A 15,380-nucleotide genomic window follows, 5' to 3' on the forward strand; every position below is an offset into this window, starting at 1 on the left:
GTTAAGTCGAGTAACTTATGAAATAGATTATTTGATCGTGTGTTTGACGGTAACGCTGATATGCTAGGAGCTAAAAAATAGAAAATTAAATAATATCATAGATTCCGTAAATAGAAAACAGATGTACTAGATTTGCATAATTGTCAAGTCATAAGTGCAGCTAAAATAGGACTTCCTTCAAAATTCAACGTTAACAGAATTCACGTTTCGTAATGCCCCTTTACTTGCGAAAATGTGTCATTTCAGTTGTGTGTGTGTGTGTGTGTATATATATATATATATATATATATCACATGCTTATTGGTTGCGACTAAAACTGGCACTCTCGTTGACAGCCTGTTTTGTACAAGCAATTCGTCCATTCAATTACCGCTACTGCAGGTCAGCTTCAACCATCTCAGCCGATGGGTTGTTTTATTCACCGGACTCAACGCTGTGGACGTTAATTGGCCAATACTATTTTCCTTCAGTTTACTCGCGGAGAAAAAAATAAATTCCCGTGACTCGACCGGATGTGACGTTGGTCGCCTGAGCAGGTTGAATTCTGCTCGCTGGAAGACATGGAGTCTCGTAACTGCTTCGGCCACTGACAGTTATATTTTGCACTAATCTCATACTGTAATATTAGTCAAGAAACTGACACCTTATTCAAGTGAAAGGTAAGCATTAGAAACGCTTACATCCAGGTAAATTCGCGCTGGCCGTAGTAATTTAATTCGGTAAGCCTTTTAAAATGACGTCTGAGCGTAGCCTAGCAGGAGAAGCAAACAAAACAGCGGTTGTCGAATCGGGGGCCCTGGTCATGGAGAAAGGTGTTCAGATACCGGAATCCCGAGTCCACATCAGCCCGGCAGTCGGCGGACTGTCTACCAGTCCGTCCGCCACTAACTCTTCTCGCGCACGTCGGCCGCGTAGTTACCTCAGGGATCTCCCGGGATGGTTCGTTCATCACAACATTACCGTACTTTTTTTTTTTTTTTTTTAAACATTTTTGAGACTAAGAATTAAGGGGATGGCGTCGTTGACTATGTTTACTAGTGAACCGGTCTTACACTTTCCGTAATGATTAGCTGATTTCTCTCGCTGGCTCTGTTCTTGCAGTTGGGATTTCGTCACCCGTTCGACGGGAAATAAGAGGCAACATGAATGTTTCAGGGAGGCGCGGTGTGCGCCAGATCGGCACGCAGCATTACGGTATCTCACGCATGTAAAGCGGAGGGCAGATAGGCTGAGTGGGGCTGTCACACCGCGGCTGCAGGGCCCTGTTCACGCTCCACCTAGTAGCCACTTATCTGAACTATTTCAGCGCCCCCCCAGCCCACAAAATGTAGTCATCTAGACTGGTTCCTCAAAAAGGGGAGCAACTGCATTAATCACTTTGTGATGCTATTTTTATGAACGTCGACAGGTTTACTTACTTTCGAGTTGATTATAAGCGTATGCGCAGCCCGGAAGATTTTGATACGTCTTATGTTTTCCGATGTACTGTATTTGCTTGGTATCGGTACTGGAGTTAAATATGTTTTAAATGGATTTTTTTCCTGGCGCTCCAGTGAAATGTTTACTTGAGCTCAAGTAACCTTTGCTGCCAGCTTAATTTATTATATAATCTTAAACGTAGGAAAATGGCTGTCACATCTGTAAAAAGGTAACTACTTACATCGTGATAGTTTATTAATTGCAATGCCACATCCATGTTAATTTTGAGAATCCTTTTAGTGATTAGCTCATTAGGATCTGAGGACATGTCAGCAAGGATTTAAGCAGCCTTGGGGAAATGTTTAGTAACTAACCTTTCAAATAACACATTGGCAGAACAAGCAGGTGGTCATTTTCTTAGATTTTTTTTTTTTAAAGATTCTAGTTTGTATGGCAAGGTAGGCTTATGTTCTTTCACATTTTTTTAAGAAACACTGGGGATTGGATTTGTATCCTGTTTGATGTGCTGCACATGTGCCTGTCGGGAGTGACTTGTATTGCAATCAAAGCCTTTCATCATGTGGGTAGACCACATCTAAATGCATTCCTTGGTGTGATTCCACCGAGACACGCAAGCAGTCAGGTTTTTGCGACGTGCGTGGAATTGTGGATGCACCGATTCTATTTTCAGCTGGTCAGGGTGTCTTGGTTTGGAATTGTTTAATAGGGGGAAATAAGTGTTCTCCTCCCTGTAGCTTTTCTTTTGATGTGCTGAAAACACGACTTGTATCTCAGGGCATGTCTCGTGCCCTACTTTTACGAGGTAACGGTACATACCATGCAGAGGATTTGCGTGCATGAATTAAAAGAGCGGCCTCTTCCCTGCTTCTGAGATTTGCTCTGAGCTGGAAAACTGACAGAGATCAATTTGTGGTTTGTCGTCTAGTTGCCTGTTCCCCTTGGCTGAAGTGTTTTGCTTGATCGGCTTCAGAGACAGGTGGCACTGAATGCAGATGCTGTGAGCCGAATGTGTCCATGGAGATGCTACTGTCAGTATCTTCTTTAATCCTGGCGAAGGAGGCCAAGCAGGGATAGGAACTGTGGGCGTGTGTTTGTTTTGGGACTCGGTGATTTAGCTTTGATGCAGCGATGAAGTTCTCTTGGTGGTTTCGGTCCTTGGCAACAGTGAGAAGATGCAGCACTCCAGTGTTTCGTGTGCTGTATTTTATGCCCAGATAATATAAACTCATGTCAGCAGGCATGTCATAGGTGAAGACATTAGTATTAATCTTACAGACATTTCTCTAGTGGCTCCTGATTGGCTCATACACTGAGTGACTGTCCTTATTATCATTTCTTCTCAGGTGACTGAGGTCAACAGGCAGAAGAATCATGGAGTCCATGCTCAACAAGCTGAAGAGCACCGTCACCAAGGTGACTGCAGACGTCACCAGCGCCGTGATGGGCAACCCAGTGACTCGTGAGTTTGAAGTGGGCCGGCACATTGCTAGCGGTGGCCCCGGTCTTTCCTGGAGGATCTACAATGGGACCAAGAAGTCCACCAAGCAGGTAGGTTGACCTGATGGGTTATGGTTACCTACCTCACCAGAGGAGATTCTTGATATGGTGGATAATGTCCATATTTATCTTATTTGCATTATTTCCCTTCCTCGTGTCCATCTGCTGCTCAGAATTGGTAGTTTTAGCTTAGCTTCACAGTCATTTCTGGAGCTGAAATGTTGAAGATGCTTTCATGGTAACCTTTGGTTTTCCACCACGTCTGCTTCCCCAGGAGGTGGCAGTCTTTGTTTTTGACAAGAAAATTATTGACAAGTACCAGAAGTTTGACAAGGACCAGATTATCGATTCGTTAAAGAGGGGCGTTCAGCAGCTGACCCGTCTGCGACATCCTCGGCTGCTCACAGTCCAGCATCCCCTAGAGGAGTCACGGTGAATAACAGCTAGTCCACAGTTCACAACCATCTCTGTTTTTATTAGTATATATTTTTTATCTTTTGCCTCTAGAAGAGCATATTGTGGGTTAGAATGACTCACACTGTAAATCACATGTTGACATCTTCTAAAAGACTTCATTTTCACTATCTGAATCAGGTGATTCTTCCACTGGCCCAGTTGTGCCTGCTGCGTTTCTGTGAAGTGCATGCAGAGAGTGTCAAAAGAAAATTGGTAGCATAGATACCCTGTTAATTTTCTTCCTGTTGCTTATTTGCTCATTAGTCTGTGAGGTAGGTAGGACTCAATCCAGCATGTCATTGGAATGATGAGAAAGTTGCTGCATTGAACGATGGAATATTTATCTTGAATGTTTGAGGTTTGGTATCTGTTTACTTGAATTTCCATTCAGTTGCAAATGCCCTATTAGTTTACTTGCTAGTAGCCGTACCACATCATTGTAGAAAGTATGAATGAGAATGGAAGCAAAACCTTGGCAGGTTGCAGTGCTGTTCTACAGAACCATGATTGGGAATATCTTAGCATCTAGTTTTGAAAGTAATTGATGAAAAAGGAATTATGCACAACAAGAACTGTAATTATGTCTGAAATGGGAATCTGTGCCGTGACTCATCCACAACACCCCCATTTCTCCAGGGACTGCCTGGCGTTCTGCACCGAGCCTGTTTTCGCCAGCCTATCCAACGTCCTCGGCAACTGGGAGAACCTGCCCAGCCCCGTGCCCACAGATATCAAGGACCACAAGCTTTACGATGTGGAGACCAAGTATGGCCTGCTGCAGGTGAGCTACAGGCCTGCTGCTTGGTTGGATTTTGAGGAAAAAGCTTTTGTGAATGGCTGAAAATTCCTGGGTGGGGCCCAAAGAAAATTGGGGGCGTGTCAAAATCCTCTTGGCCCCAGCGAGACCGGAGCTTGAGTGCTTAAGCGGCTGGACCTGACTCCCTAGTGGTATGCATGTACCTACAAAGGATCATCAGACCTAAGTTGCTTTAGTAATTACCAAGTTTGCTAACTGGATAAAATGGGAAAACTGTAGGTGTTTTTGTTTATTTCAGCTATGGTCTCTAATCAGTCTTCATTTCCACAAGGTGTCTGAGGGCCTCTCATTCCTGCACAGTGGGGTCAAGATGGTGCACGGCAACCTGACCCCGGAGAACATCATCCTTAACAAGAGCGGCGCCTGGAAGATCATGGGCTTCGACTTCAGCATCTCCTCCACAAACCCCTCGGAGCAGGAGGTGAGGTGCCTCGTCAAGGTCCAGAGGGATAAATGACTCAACACATAAGCTGTTGTCATGGATACTTGGACCATAAAACCGGATGTTGACCTACTGGTGAGCTGAAAGATGTGTGTAGTCATTGTCTCTTTGTGCTCCTTTGTGTGTGTCTGTCTGTGAACCAGCCCAAATACGCATGTAAGGAGTGGGACCCCAACCTGCCCCCACTCTGCCTGCCCAACCCGGAGTACCTAGCCCCCGAGTACATCCTGTCAGTCAGCTGTGACTCCGCCTCTGACATGTACTCTCTGGGTGTGATCATACACGCCGTCTTCAACGAGGGGAAGCCCATATTGCAGGTCAACAAACACGACATCTTCAAGAGCTTCAGCAGACAGCTGGACCAGGTTAGCACCAATGTTCCCTCTAATTTTTCATGTGTCTGAGCAAACACACAAACTCCCTGAGCGGTCCCTTGGACCACTGTGAGCAACATCAGACGTGTGCACTGTGGTCACGCCAGCATCGCATCCATCCAAGTTACATGGTTTATTAAAAGAATCAAATTACAGCATTTACATTTCTGTTAGGAAACTTTTCATTAAGTGTTTTAGCCCACAAAATCTTGTTCATGACCTGTGTAGTATGTTAACGCTATTGGAAGTATAAATATTTAATTTTAACTATGGCAAAACATGAACTGCCAACCAAACCAAGCCAACTTTGAAAACACAACATTTTTATTATAAAGCTCTGACTTGTCTCACTTGAGTACAAGCCAGCGTGTGAAGCTCCTGCTGTTCACTGGGTGAGAGGGTTCTACTGTGGTCTGGGAGAGAGTCCTGTCTTTGTCTTCAAAGTACAGTATATAATGACACGATTATTTGCATTTCTACTACTCATAAACTAGTATCAGTATTTAATGATCAATATCCATAAATGAAAATTGTAAATAAATGACACTAGATGAGCACAAATCTGATTGAGGACTTAAATTTCACCTTAATTTTTCCGTCTGTCCTTCTCACGTCTCCAATGGTTGTACACGTTGTCCAGGTTGATGGCCTCGTCTGCTTGCAGCTTTAACTTTATGCGCATCAGCTGGTCCAAATGGTCCACTTCAAGACGATTTCTGGATGCTGTTTTGATACGATTCATCAAACTAAAGCCTCTTTCACAATCTGCACTGGATGCTTGAAATGTAGCACAAATATCCACAAGCTGTGAGATGTGTTTTAGCTCCTCACATTTTAATGTTGCAGCCACCATATCTGAGAAGGTGCTGATTAACCCGTGTTTACGTTTTTGCCTCATTATGTACTTGAATTCAGCATATTCCCTGTTAATGACCTCCACAGAATGCGGGCGGTGGAGAATGACCTCATACTTCTTTGCCAGTGTGGCAATGTCTGCTGCTCCATACTCAAAACTGATGTCTGAGCTCAATGCCTCAATGTCAAATGCAGACCGCTCCTTTAATTCATCCTCTGGAAAACGAGCATCCAAGTGATCACAAAGCTTACGAATAAAACGAGTAATCTCACCGGTATTTTGCTAAATCTCACCCAGTTTCACCGTTTTTTTTCTTCTGTTTGCACATACTCTGACAGCCATTCCATCTTAAAAGAATCGCATTTCTTTTTTACTTTGGCTTGGTGAGAGGTTGTGCCACTGCCCGTTCGTTTTGCCATTATTATAAAGGGTCGACATAAGCAGCACTGAGCATCATTAGCGTGTCTTCACTCCACATCGGCCACACCGCTTTGCTAGCACATAAGGACGCTGTCATAGCCTGTCTATGACATTGATTAGCTGCGTAAATTCGTATGTGAATCGCATACCGATCACTCACTGACTCGCATTGCAAAATAGCACAGAATGAATTATGTGTATTTTATTTTCAATTCAGGTTGGATTTTTTTTTGTGCGCGGTTGGATTCTTTTGTGAGCGGAGACCGTGTCAGCAGTGCACAATTACGCGCGTGCAGCTTAGCGGGAACAGTGGTTAGCACTCTTACTGGCTTTTGTTTTTTGGTTCTTTTCATGACTCTCAATTCTGCTTTAGGACCCGTATGCTGTGCTGTGACTCGCATTTGGGTTTAGGACACCTGTGTGACCCCCCACCCCCCCACACATCTCTCCCCACCCTGTTCTTCCACAGCTCAGCCGATTGAGCCCGAGTGCTCTTACCCAGATACCAGAGGGGGTACGGGACCACGTGAAGATGCTTCTCAGTGTCACGTCAACAGTCCGACCAGACGCTGACCAGATGACCAAGGTGAGATCTGCGTTCCTTCCTGTTGTCATGGGGGAGAACTTGCTTGATATACCTGCTCGATTCCAGCGTCACAGTTGCAAAAATACAAAAAATTTTGCATCCTTCTCCCAGATCCCTTTCTTTGACGACGTGGGTGCTATGACTCTGCAGTACATTGACTCACTGTTCCAGCGGGACAACCTGCAGAAGTCCCAATTCTACAAAGGCCTGCCCAAGGTGCTGCCTAAACTGCCCAAGGTAGGCGCAGCCGTGTCATTGGTGCGGCCTTCCGGCTGTCCTATCTGATTGGTTGTAATTCATGGTATGGTTTGTATCAGCCAGCCTGAGCTTTTGTTTACATTCAAATGTTTGACGGATAGCATGTTTCTAGAATACCTTTCGAGCTGTCAGGAGTGGTATCTGGCCGTGCTTCGGCGCAACCATCTTAACGGAGCCTCTGTCTCCACCCGTCAGCGCGTGGTGGTTTTCCGCATCCTCCCGGCCCTCACTTCCGAGTTTGTGAACCCGGACATGGTCCCGTTCGTGCTGCCCAACGTGCTGCTCATCGCCGAGGAGTGCACCAAGGAGGAGTACCAGCGGCTCATCCTGCCCGATCTCACGCCCGTCTTCAAGCAGCAGGAGCCGGTGCAGGTGCGGCCGACGCGGGCACCTTCGCCCGTCCCCTTCCCCGCGTGCGCTGCCACCGTCCCTCAGGACCTTCGCTGGTGTCAGCTTGGCTTGATAAAATGTCCCAGAATAGCCTTTCAGAGCTAACAGGCGCTGGTCTCAGAGGACATTTCGTAATCAGAATCAGTTGTATTTCAAATGTACAGCCCAGGTGCAAGGAATTTATTTTGGTGCAACTGAATGCATTAAAGTAAAATAAAATAAATGGGTGATTCTATGGAAATGTCATGCTTTTGGTTAAAGGGTGCAACCCATTATGCAGTGTAATTTGATAGTTGGGATACAACAGAGAACTGCTATTTCAAGCAAAGCAAGTCAATTCTTTTCACCCTGAAGTCATATTTTCTAGCAACATAATTATGGCACTGAAATTCAGAAACGTAGTTCCTGGTTTTGAGTTCCTGGGGCGCCTTGAACTTCTGTAGTTTGTGACAATGCAACAGAAAGTTCTGGTTCCTGAATCCAGTTCCTGTGGTGGGAAAGTGCCTATCGAGCAATAGCCAGGCAGCAACGTAGAGCAGGCATGCCCAACCAAAGAGCTCTCGCTGTAAACAATCGGGTTTTTGCGCAGGCTACTCCTGATCTTGAATAGTGAGTTTAGGCTGATGGGAATCATTTACAAATGCCTCTACATCCTGTGGCTTCTTCCATTTTTTTTTCTTTCATTTTTTTCTTTTTTTCCTCCATGCTGCCAGGCTAGCAACATGGTGAGTGGTCTTCCTGTGTGTTTTGTTTGTTGCAGCGTGTCTATAGTGTATTTACACACTCAGACCTGTAGAGGGCACTTGTTCACTGTGTGTCTGACACTTGCTGTCAGATGTCGCCTGATTGACGGCTCGTCTCCTCTGTTAGATTCTGCTGATATTCCTGCAAAAGATGGACCTGCTTCTGACCAAGACTCCCCCCGAAGACATAAAGAACTGCGTGCTGCCCATGGTCTACAGGGCCTTGGAGGCGCCGTCCATCCAGATACAGGTAGGAGTGGCGCGTTGCCACGGAGACCCCTGCTGCATGGGAGCAGCCAGGATGCGGATGTCACCATGGCGACAGTCCCAACCTGACTGAAGATTTCTTGCTCTGTGAATAAACATGTGAGGCTGGGTGTTGGTCTGGCTTGGGAAGAAGACGAGTGTCTGCAGCAGGAATGAGGGTGGTCACACCCACTCTCTCTGCCGCAGGAGCTGTGCCTGAACATCATTCCAACTTTCGCCAACCTGATCGATTACCCGTCCATGAAAAACGCACTGATCCCCCGCATCAAGACCGCTTGTCTGCAGACATCCTCACTGGCTGTGAGTTACATTATCTGTGTATATCTCTCTCTCTCTCTCTCTCTCTCTGTGCCCCCACCGTATCCTGTAAGTTCTGCAACCATGGTTTGTCATCCCCCTCCCTTAAAAAAGGACTCGCTTCTAGCCCCATACACAAAATCCCATAAATATAACCATAAATATGATGTTTTATGGTGGCTGCGTTTCCCTAATGAAATGCCCATTGACCTGCTGGTCTGATCGGTCTGTTAGAGTAAACCTGAAATGACCCACATGAGACTGAAAGCTAAGACCTGTTCTGAAATCATCAACCTGCCTGACCCCTGAGGTTCTGTCCTCCTGGGACAGAATGGCAAGGATTCACCAAAGGCTCAGACTCCTTGATCATTTCCTTTAATTTCCTTCAAAAGTCAGGCTTTGCCTTGATTAATTAGAGCCAAAGTCATTCCCTGTGGTCTGTGCTGTCTGACTGCGGTCTGCTGCCGTGCCTGTCTGCTTGTGTACATTATTGCTGATTGAGCTGATGCACCCGCCTTGGTCTGCAGGTCCGTGTGAACTCCCTGGTGTGTCTGGGCAAGATCCTGGAGTACCTGGATAAGTGGTTCGTCATAGATGAAATCCTGCCTTTCCTGCAACAGATTCCGTCCCGGGAGCCCGCTGTTCTCATGGGGATTCTGGGTAAGGGGGTGGAGCTTTGCATGCTAATTTAAAGCATCACTTGTTTTGTTGTTTAGGAGTAGTTCAGGATGAGTATTTCTCCTTGTGCTTGTGTCTGTGCCCTTAAGTATGCATGCTGCATGCCCTCACACCTTACATATGATGTTACACATATGTTTAAAATGTTGTTGGAGCCATATTGAGTGACTGTTTTCTGTGTATTTTATCATGCATATTATTGCCAAATTATCTATAGAATTCACATGTGACTTTACCTTAACCTGTCGAAATACCTACACCTAGTGATGAATACTGCTCACTGCACCTAGGATACTTCCTGTAGGGATGTAGGATAATGGGTGAAAGGAAGCAGGAAGTAAACCCTGCTACTAGATGGCAAATCAAATAGGTTTCAAAATTACCGCAGTGTGAGGTAATATGATTATCCAGTAAACGTCGTGTGTAACAGAAGAGCACAGTGGCAGTGCGTCACGTGTCGTTATGTAATAACTGGTATTCGTAATGGGCTGTGAGACAATAACGGGGCCCTATCAATAGGCATCTACAAGTGCACCTTCACCCATAAGAAGCTGGGCATCCCCAAGGAGCACCTGGCCGGGAAGAGCCTGCCTCACCTCGTGTCCCTCAGTATCGACAACAACCTGAACCTCACTCAGGTGCGTGCCCTCTGACCCGCCGGGGCCACGCGCTCTGCCGCTCCAGTCGCGCTGAACGTCGGCGTCTGTGTTGCAGTTCAACTCCTTCATGGCCGTGATCCGCGACATGCTGAACCGCATGGAGGCCGAGCACAAGACCAAGCTGGAGCAGCTGCACATCATGCAGGAGCAGCAGAGGTCCTCCTGGTTTCCTCTTCTCGTGCTTGTCATGTGACTCTGTGGTGTATGTCTGTGTGCTTGGGAAGGCTCTATGTGTTTTATGAAGATTGTAACTACAAACCCCTGTCCTGAAATCCCGCTAATATAGGAGCCTGAACATTTCCAATCAACTGAATCCATCTGAGGAGACCAAGAGCACCCCAAGCCCTGGCAATGAGGTGAGGTCATTACCCATGGCGACCAGCAGAGGGAGCAGATCTGCATTTAGCGTGTTTCTCTATGTGCTTACGGCTCTCTTTTCCCATCATGCCCCAGCTGGAAAATATGTTTGGCGGCAGCTCTGGGAGCAGTGAGGTGAATGGGAAGGAGAACGGATCCTCCACGGCAGCCCCACAGCCCAACCGAGTGAGTCAGACCCCCTTCTCTACCCTCAGGCTGTCAGATTACTAAACGCCTCCACTACAGTTATAATTTAACACTCGATTCTTACACATGCACCGCAAACTTTTAGAGCTATGTTGCACATTTTTTTTTCCCTGTGGTTTTTCTTTTACAACAAAACTTTTGGCTCCTTTTACTACATATATTTTTTTCTGTTTTATTTTTTTTTTCGCTATTACTGTTTGACAGCAGGTTAGTCTGTATAAATTGCATGTGACAAATAAAAATCCTTGAATCCTTCGGCCATCTCTCTGTGGCCATGTGCTCCGTGTATCACACGCAGATACAGCCTCAGAAGCATGTCTGTTTAGCTTGAGGCTTCAGAGATTAACCCCAGTGTTTGCACCTCCCAACCCCCAAGATGTCGCTGACTCTGGAGGAGAAGCAGCGCCTAGCGAGGGAGCAGGAGCAGGCAGCCAAGCTGAGGAGCCAGCAGCCCCTGGCACCGCAGACTGTCAGGCCGGCTCCGGCCCCCACGCAGGTACCCGCCCCATGCCCGCGCTCTGCCAGAGCCAGCCAAACCCCACGCGGGTACCCACCCCCATGCCCGCGCTCTGCCAGAGCCAGCCAAACCCCACGCGGGTACCCACCCCCATGCCCGCGCTCTGCCAGAGCCAGCCAAACCCCACGCAGATACCCGCCCCATGCCCGCGCTCTGCCAGAGCCAGCCAAACCCCACGCGGGTACCCGCCCCATGCCCGCGCTCTGCCAGAGCCAGCCAAACCCCACGCGGGTACCCACCCCCATGCCCGCGCTCTGCCAGAGCCAGCCAAACCCCACGCGGATACCCGCCCCATGCCCGCGCTCTGCCAGAGCCAGCCAAACCCCACGCGGGTACCCGCCCCATGCCCGCGCTCTGCCAGAGCCAGCCAAACCCCACGCGGGTACCCGCCCCATGCCCGCGCTCTGCCAGAGCCAGCCAAACCCCACGCGGGTACCCGCCCCATGCCCGCGCTCTGCCAGAGCCAGCCAAACCCCACGCGGGTACCCGCCCCATGCCCGCGCTCTGCCAGAGCCAGCCAAACCCCACGCGGGTACCCGCCCCATGCCCGCGCTCTGCCAGAGCCAGCCAAACCCCACGCGGGTACCCGCCCCATGCCCGCGCTCTGCCAGAGCCAGCCAAACCCCACGCGGGTACCCGCCCCATGCCCGCGCTCTGCCAGAGCCAGCCAAACCCCACGCGGGTACCCGCCCCATGCCCGCGCTCTGCCAGAGCCAGCCAAATGGCTGAAGTTGCATTAGTCAGTCTGTTGAGGTTTTGGCTTTCTTGGCCGCCCCCTGGAGGATAAACCCCCCCCCCCCCCCCAAGGTCTCTTCCTGTGAGGGAGTTTTTCCTTGCCACTGTCACCTCTGGCTTGCTCAGTGGCATTGGGCAGGGACAAAGTGCTTTGAGACCTTGTAATGTTGTGAAAATGTGCTATGCAAATAAAATTTGACTGAAATCAATGTTTAGCCGCTTTCAGTCAGTCAGAGCCTGAGAGGTTCTGGCCTGACTCAGTAGTAGGTGTTTCCACAGCTGAATGTGTCCGGCTCGGAAGGAATCATTTGGTCCATTTTGTCTCCTCCAGACCAAAGATCTGACCAGCAGCCTGCTAAACAACGTGGCGTCCCTGGGGAGCCTCTCCCTGGGCTCCGGTCCCAAGCCAGTGCCGGCACAGGGGGCCATGGTGCCGGCCGGGTTCCCCTCGGCATCGCCCATGGGCAGCGTGGGCTCTATGCCCGGCATGAGCAACGGCTACAGCCCAGGGATGGGCTTCCCGATGGGGGCCACACGGCCGGCTGGCCCGGGCCTCTACGGGGGCATGGCCACCACCACCAGCACACCCAGCTTCACCTCCCTTGCCCAGAGCCAGCCTAACAAGGCCCCGGACTTGTCCGCTCTTGACTCTCTCTTTGGCCCCCAGAAGCCCAAAGTCAGCCTGAACCAGATGGTGCCCATGCCGGCCCCTATGGCGGCGCCCGGGGCCCCTAGCCCCTGGGTCAACCAGTTTGGGGCCCAGCAGACCCAGCCGGTCGCACCCCTGGCTATGGGCGGAGCTCCGGCAGCCTTTGGCATGCAGGCAAACCCATTCTTCAGTCCTCAGAACTTCTCGCAGACCACAGCCAACCCTGGCAAACTCCAACAGAGCGCCTCTGTGAACAATGACCTGAAGGACCTCTTCGGATAGACGGCCAGCGGTTTTCGAAGGTTTAAATGCAAGGACTGTTGCAGGTGGATGGGAGAGACCAAGCAGATCCATGGGTGAATCGGTGTATGATCTCATTGGCTTCATTTTAAAGTTTCTGATTTGATTCCAGTTTTACGTTTAGACTTAACGTTTTTCGCCAGTTTTCCACTTCAGAGCAGACGTGTGTGTTGCGTATGCGTGTCTGTCTGCCTGCCTGTCCGTCTTCGGTAGCTGCTCGGGAGATTTCCACAGGAACCTCTTTGTAAGGTGATGTGTGCAGTCAGACAATCATTTAAGCGCAAGAAAGCAGGCGATGGAATTCGGATGCGCTTGGATGCTGGTCATTCCATCACCATGGAAACCAGAGGTCCTCATGGCAAAGACCCCCGTCCCCCCAGCCTGCCCCTCTCTCACTGCACCGTCCTCAGGTGCCGCTGTAGCACGGTGCCAGGGGACCTTTTCATATTAGCTGTGATCTACATGCTACCAGGCTGCCTTACCTCAGTGAGGATGTAAATGTAACCAGTTTAGGGGGAATTCGGGTGTTGACACACTGCACTATGTATACAGGGACAGACAAACACTTTGCTGTAGGTCTGTGCGTTTCTCTGCATGAAAGGGAGTGACAGCACTTTGATGTCCAGAGAGTGCGTGTGTGTGTGTGTGCGTGTGTGTGTGCGCGCGTGTGTGTGTGTGTGTGTGGATTAAATGTAACATGGTCTGATCTGCTTTCATGAAGGAAATGATATGAATTAATGTATATTGAGATACAGAATGACGGTTTTGTCATGGAGAATGTGTTTTCATACACTGGTTATATCCAAATGTAAGATTTTTTTACAAATCCTCTTTCCACATGCTTTACTACGTGGACGGTAGATCCTTTGCTCTTTGAGCCTTAACTTGTAGATTTTGGTTTAATATTATTATTATTTGTTTTTTAAAACATCAGGCTCTGTCAATTTAGTGTGCATTAGTCTGTCACATAGATGTCTGTACGTCTTCTGACCATTGCTGATCTTAACTAGATGGAAATTTTGGTTTACTTAATTCACATAAGGGGTGAGGGTTAGTAACAGTCAGTCGGCATAGCCCACCCAAGGGACTTCAAAGTAACAGAAATGATTTACTGTATACAGGAAACAGACAACCTAATGTACGGCAAACATATCAGAGAAGCGGCATATGTCTGAGCAGCACCAAGCAGAGGATTTCCCTTATCTGACACCTATGTTTTGCTGCACTGATTGTTTTTGAGTGAAAGGCCTTAAGAGAAGATTGCAATATTACACTGAGGGTTGGTGCACCTGGTGTGCTTGTGCTTTTTCTTGTTTTTGTTTTTTTTTTTTATTTAAAGAATCTTTTGCTTGCTTAAATTGCAGTGGTAACTGTCAGTTCATGAGTAGACTTCCAAATGACATTTGTTTTTAGTAAGATGTTTCTAAAGGGGTACTGGCCCCTTGGTGATTCCTGCCACTAGGGGGCACTCTGCCTCTTGGAGCTTCACTTCACATGAAGTGATGCTCAGGCAGGCCTGCCTGAGCAAACCCCATGCTGTGCTGTCCACTGTAATGGTGGTTTTAAATGTGATTTAAACAGGGGTGGTGGGAGGCAACTGTACACTGTAGAGCACCATGTGGCCACATTTTGTTTCCCGTCACATGACCACATGAGTGATTTCCATTTGAGGACAGACTAGAAGGCCCCCGCACGTCCCGGTCAGTCGCACCTGCTCCATTCCCATGGAGCGCCTTCCCTAATGAACATTTTGGTGGCATCTTTTTAGTCTTTGCTTGCAATCAGAGATGAAAATCCTATTCTTCTACCAGAGTTCTGATCCTTTATACATGAGAGATTTCATCTGTACGGTGTGGCGTCTTTGTGAAATTTGTATTGTGAATGAGGTGGTGGTGTGTGAAACAGATTGCTCAATGGAAAAAATCTGTATATATATATAAATACATATTCTAATATTCTTGACTCTTGTTTTGATTTAATTTGTCTTCATGTGTGACCTTTTGCAAATCCTTGACCAGCATAGACAGTTACTGCTGGCTGTGCGTGATTTTCCACGGGAGGAATGAGGCAAAGCAACAAACGGTCTAGGGATTAATATGTGTTGTTGATCACTGGGTTAGCCTGATGGGAACCAGTATGGTAACAATCATTTATACTCACTAATTATGGGTTTCAAAGTCTCCCACCAAGTATTGCTGTCTGAGTCTTGATACATGCTTTAAATGCAGGTTCTGGAACATTGCATTCCAGGCTTCTGAGAATCTGCCCTTCCCATGCCGGCATTAGTTATTGCTACTAACATGGGAAACTAAACCTACACTAAATTTTGCATTTACTTTGTTCCTTGTTCAAGTTTTGTTTTTACTGAACACTCAGTTATTTAAACATTTTTAAAATGTCACATTCTTTAAATTTTCAAATGAACTGCAGCATAA

At 47.8% G+C, this 15,380-nt stretch overlaps 1 protein-coding gene across 1 annotated transcript; it reads left to right on the top strand.

The window, feature by feature from the left end:
* Positions 1-509: 509 nt before the first annotated feature.
* Positions 510-14,907, top strand: scyl2 (SCY1 like pseudokinase 2). The gene is made up of 18 exons (XM_023816893.2): positions 510-659; positions 2,784-2,988; positions 3,212-3,369; positions 4,030-4,174; positions 4,482-4,631; positions 4,796-5,017; positions 6,772-6,888; positions 7,000-7,125; positions 7,342-7,518; positions 8,407-8,529; positions 8,733-8,846; positions 9,371-9,503; positions 10,041-10,159; positions 10,236-10,336; positions 10,467-10,536; positions 10,634-10,723; positions 11,121-11,240; positions 12,328-14,907. The coding sequence occupies exons 2-18, from the start codon at positions 2,812-2,814 to the stop codon at positions 12,925-12,927; spliced, it is 2,742 nt and encodes a 913-aa protein (XP_023672661.1). The 5' UTR covers positions 510-659; positions 2,784-2,811; the 3' UTR covers positions 12,928-14,907.
* The last annotated feature ends 473 nt before the right edge of the window (positions 14,908-15,380 follow it).

Source organism: Paramormyrops kingsleyae, chromosome 1 (assembly GCF_048594095.1).
Source record: "Paramormyrops kingsleyae isolate MSU_618 chromosome 1, PKINGS_0.4, whole genome shotgun sequence".
NCBI classification, from domain to species: domain Eukaryota; kingdom Metazoa; phylum Chordata; class Actinopteri; order Osteoglossiformes; family Mormyridae; genus Paramormyrops; species Paramormyrops kingsleyae.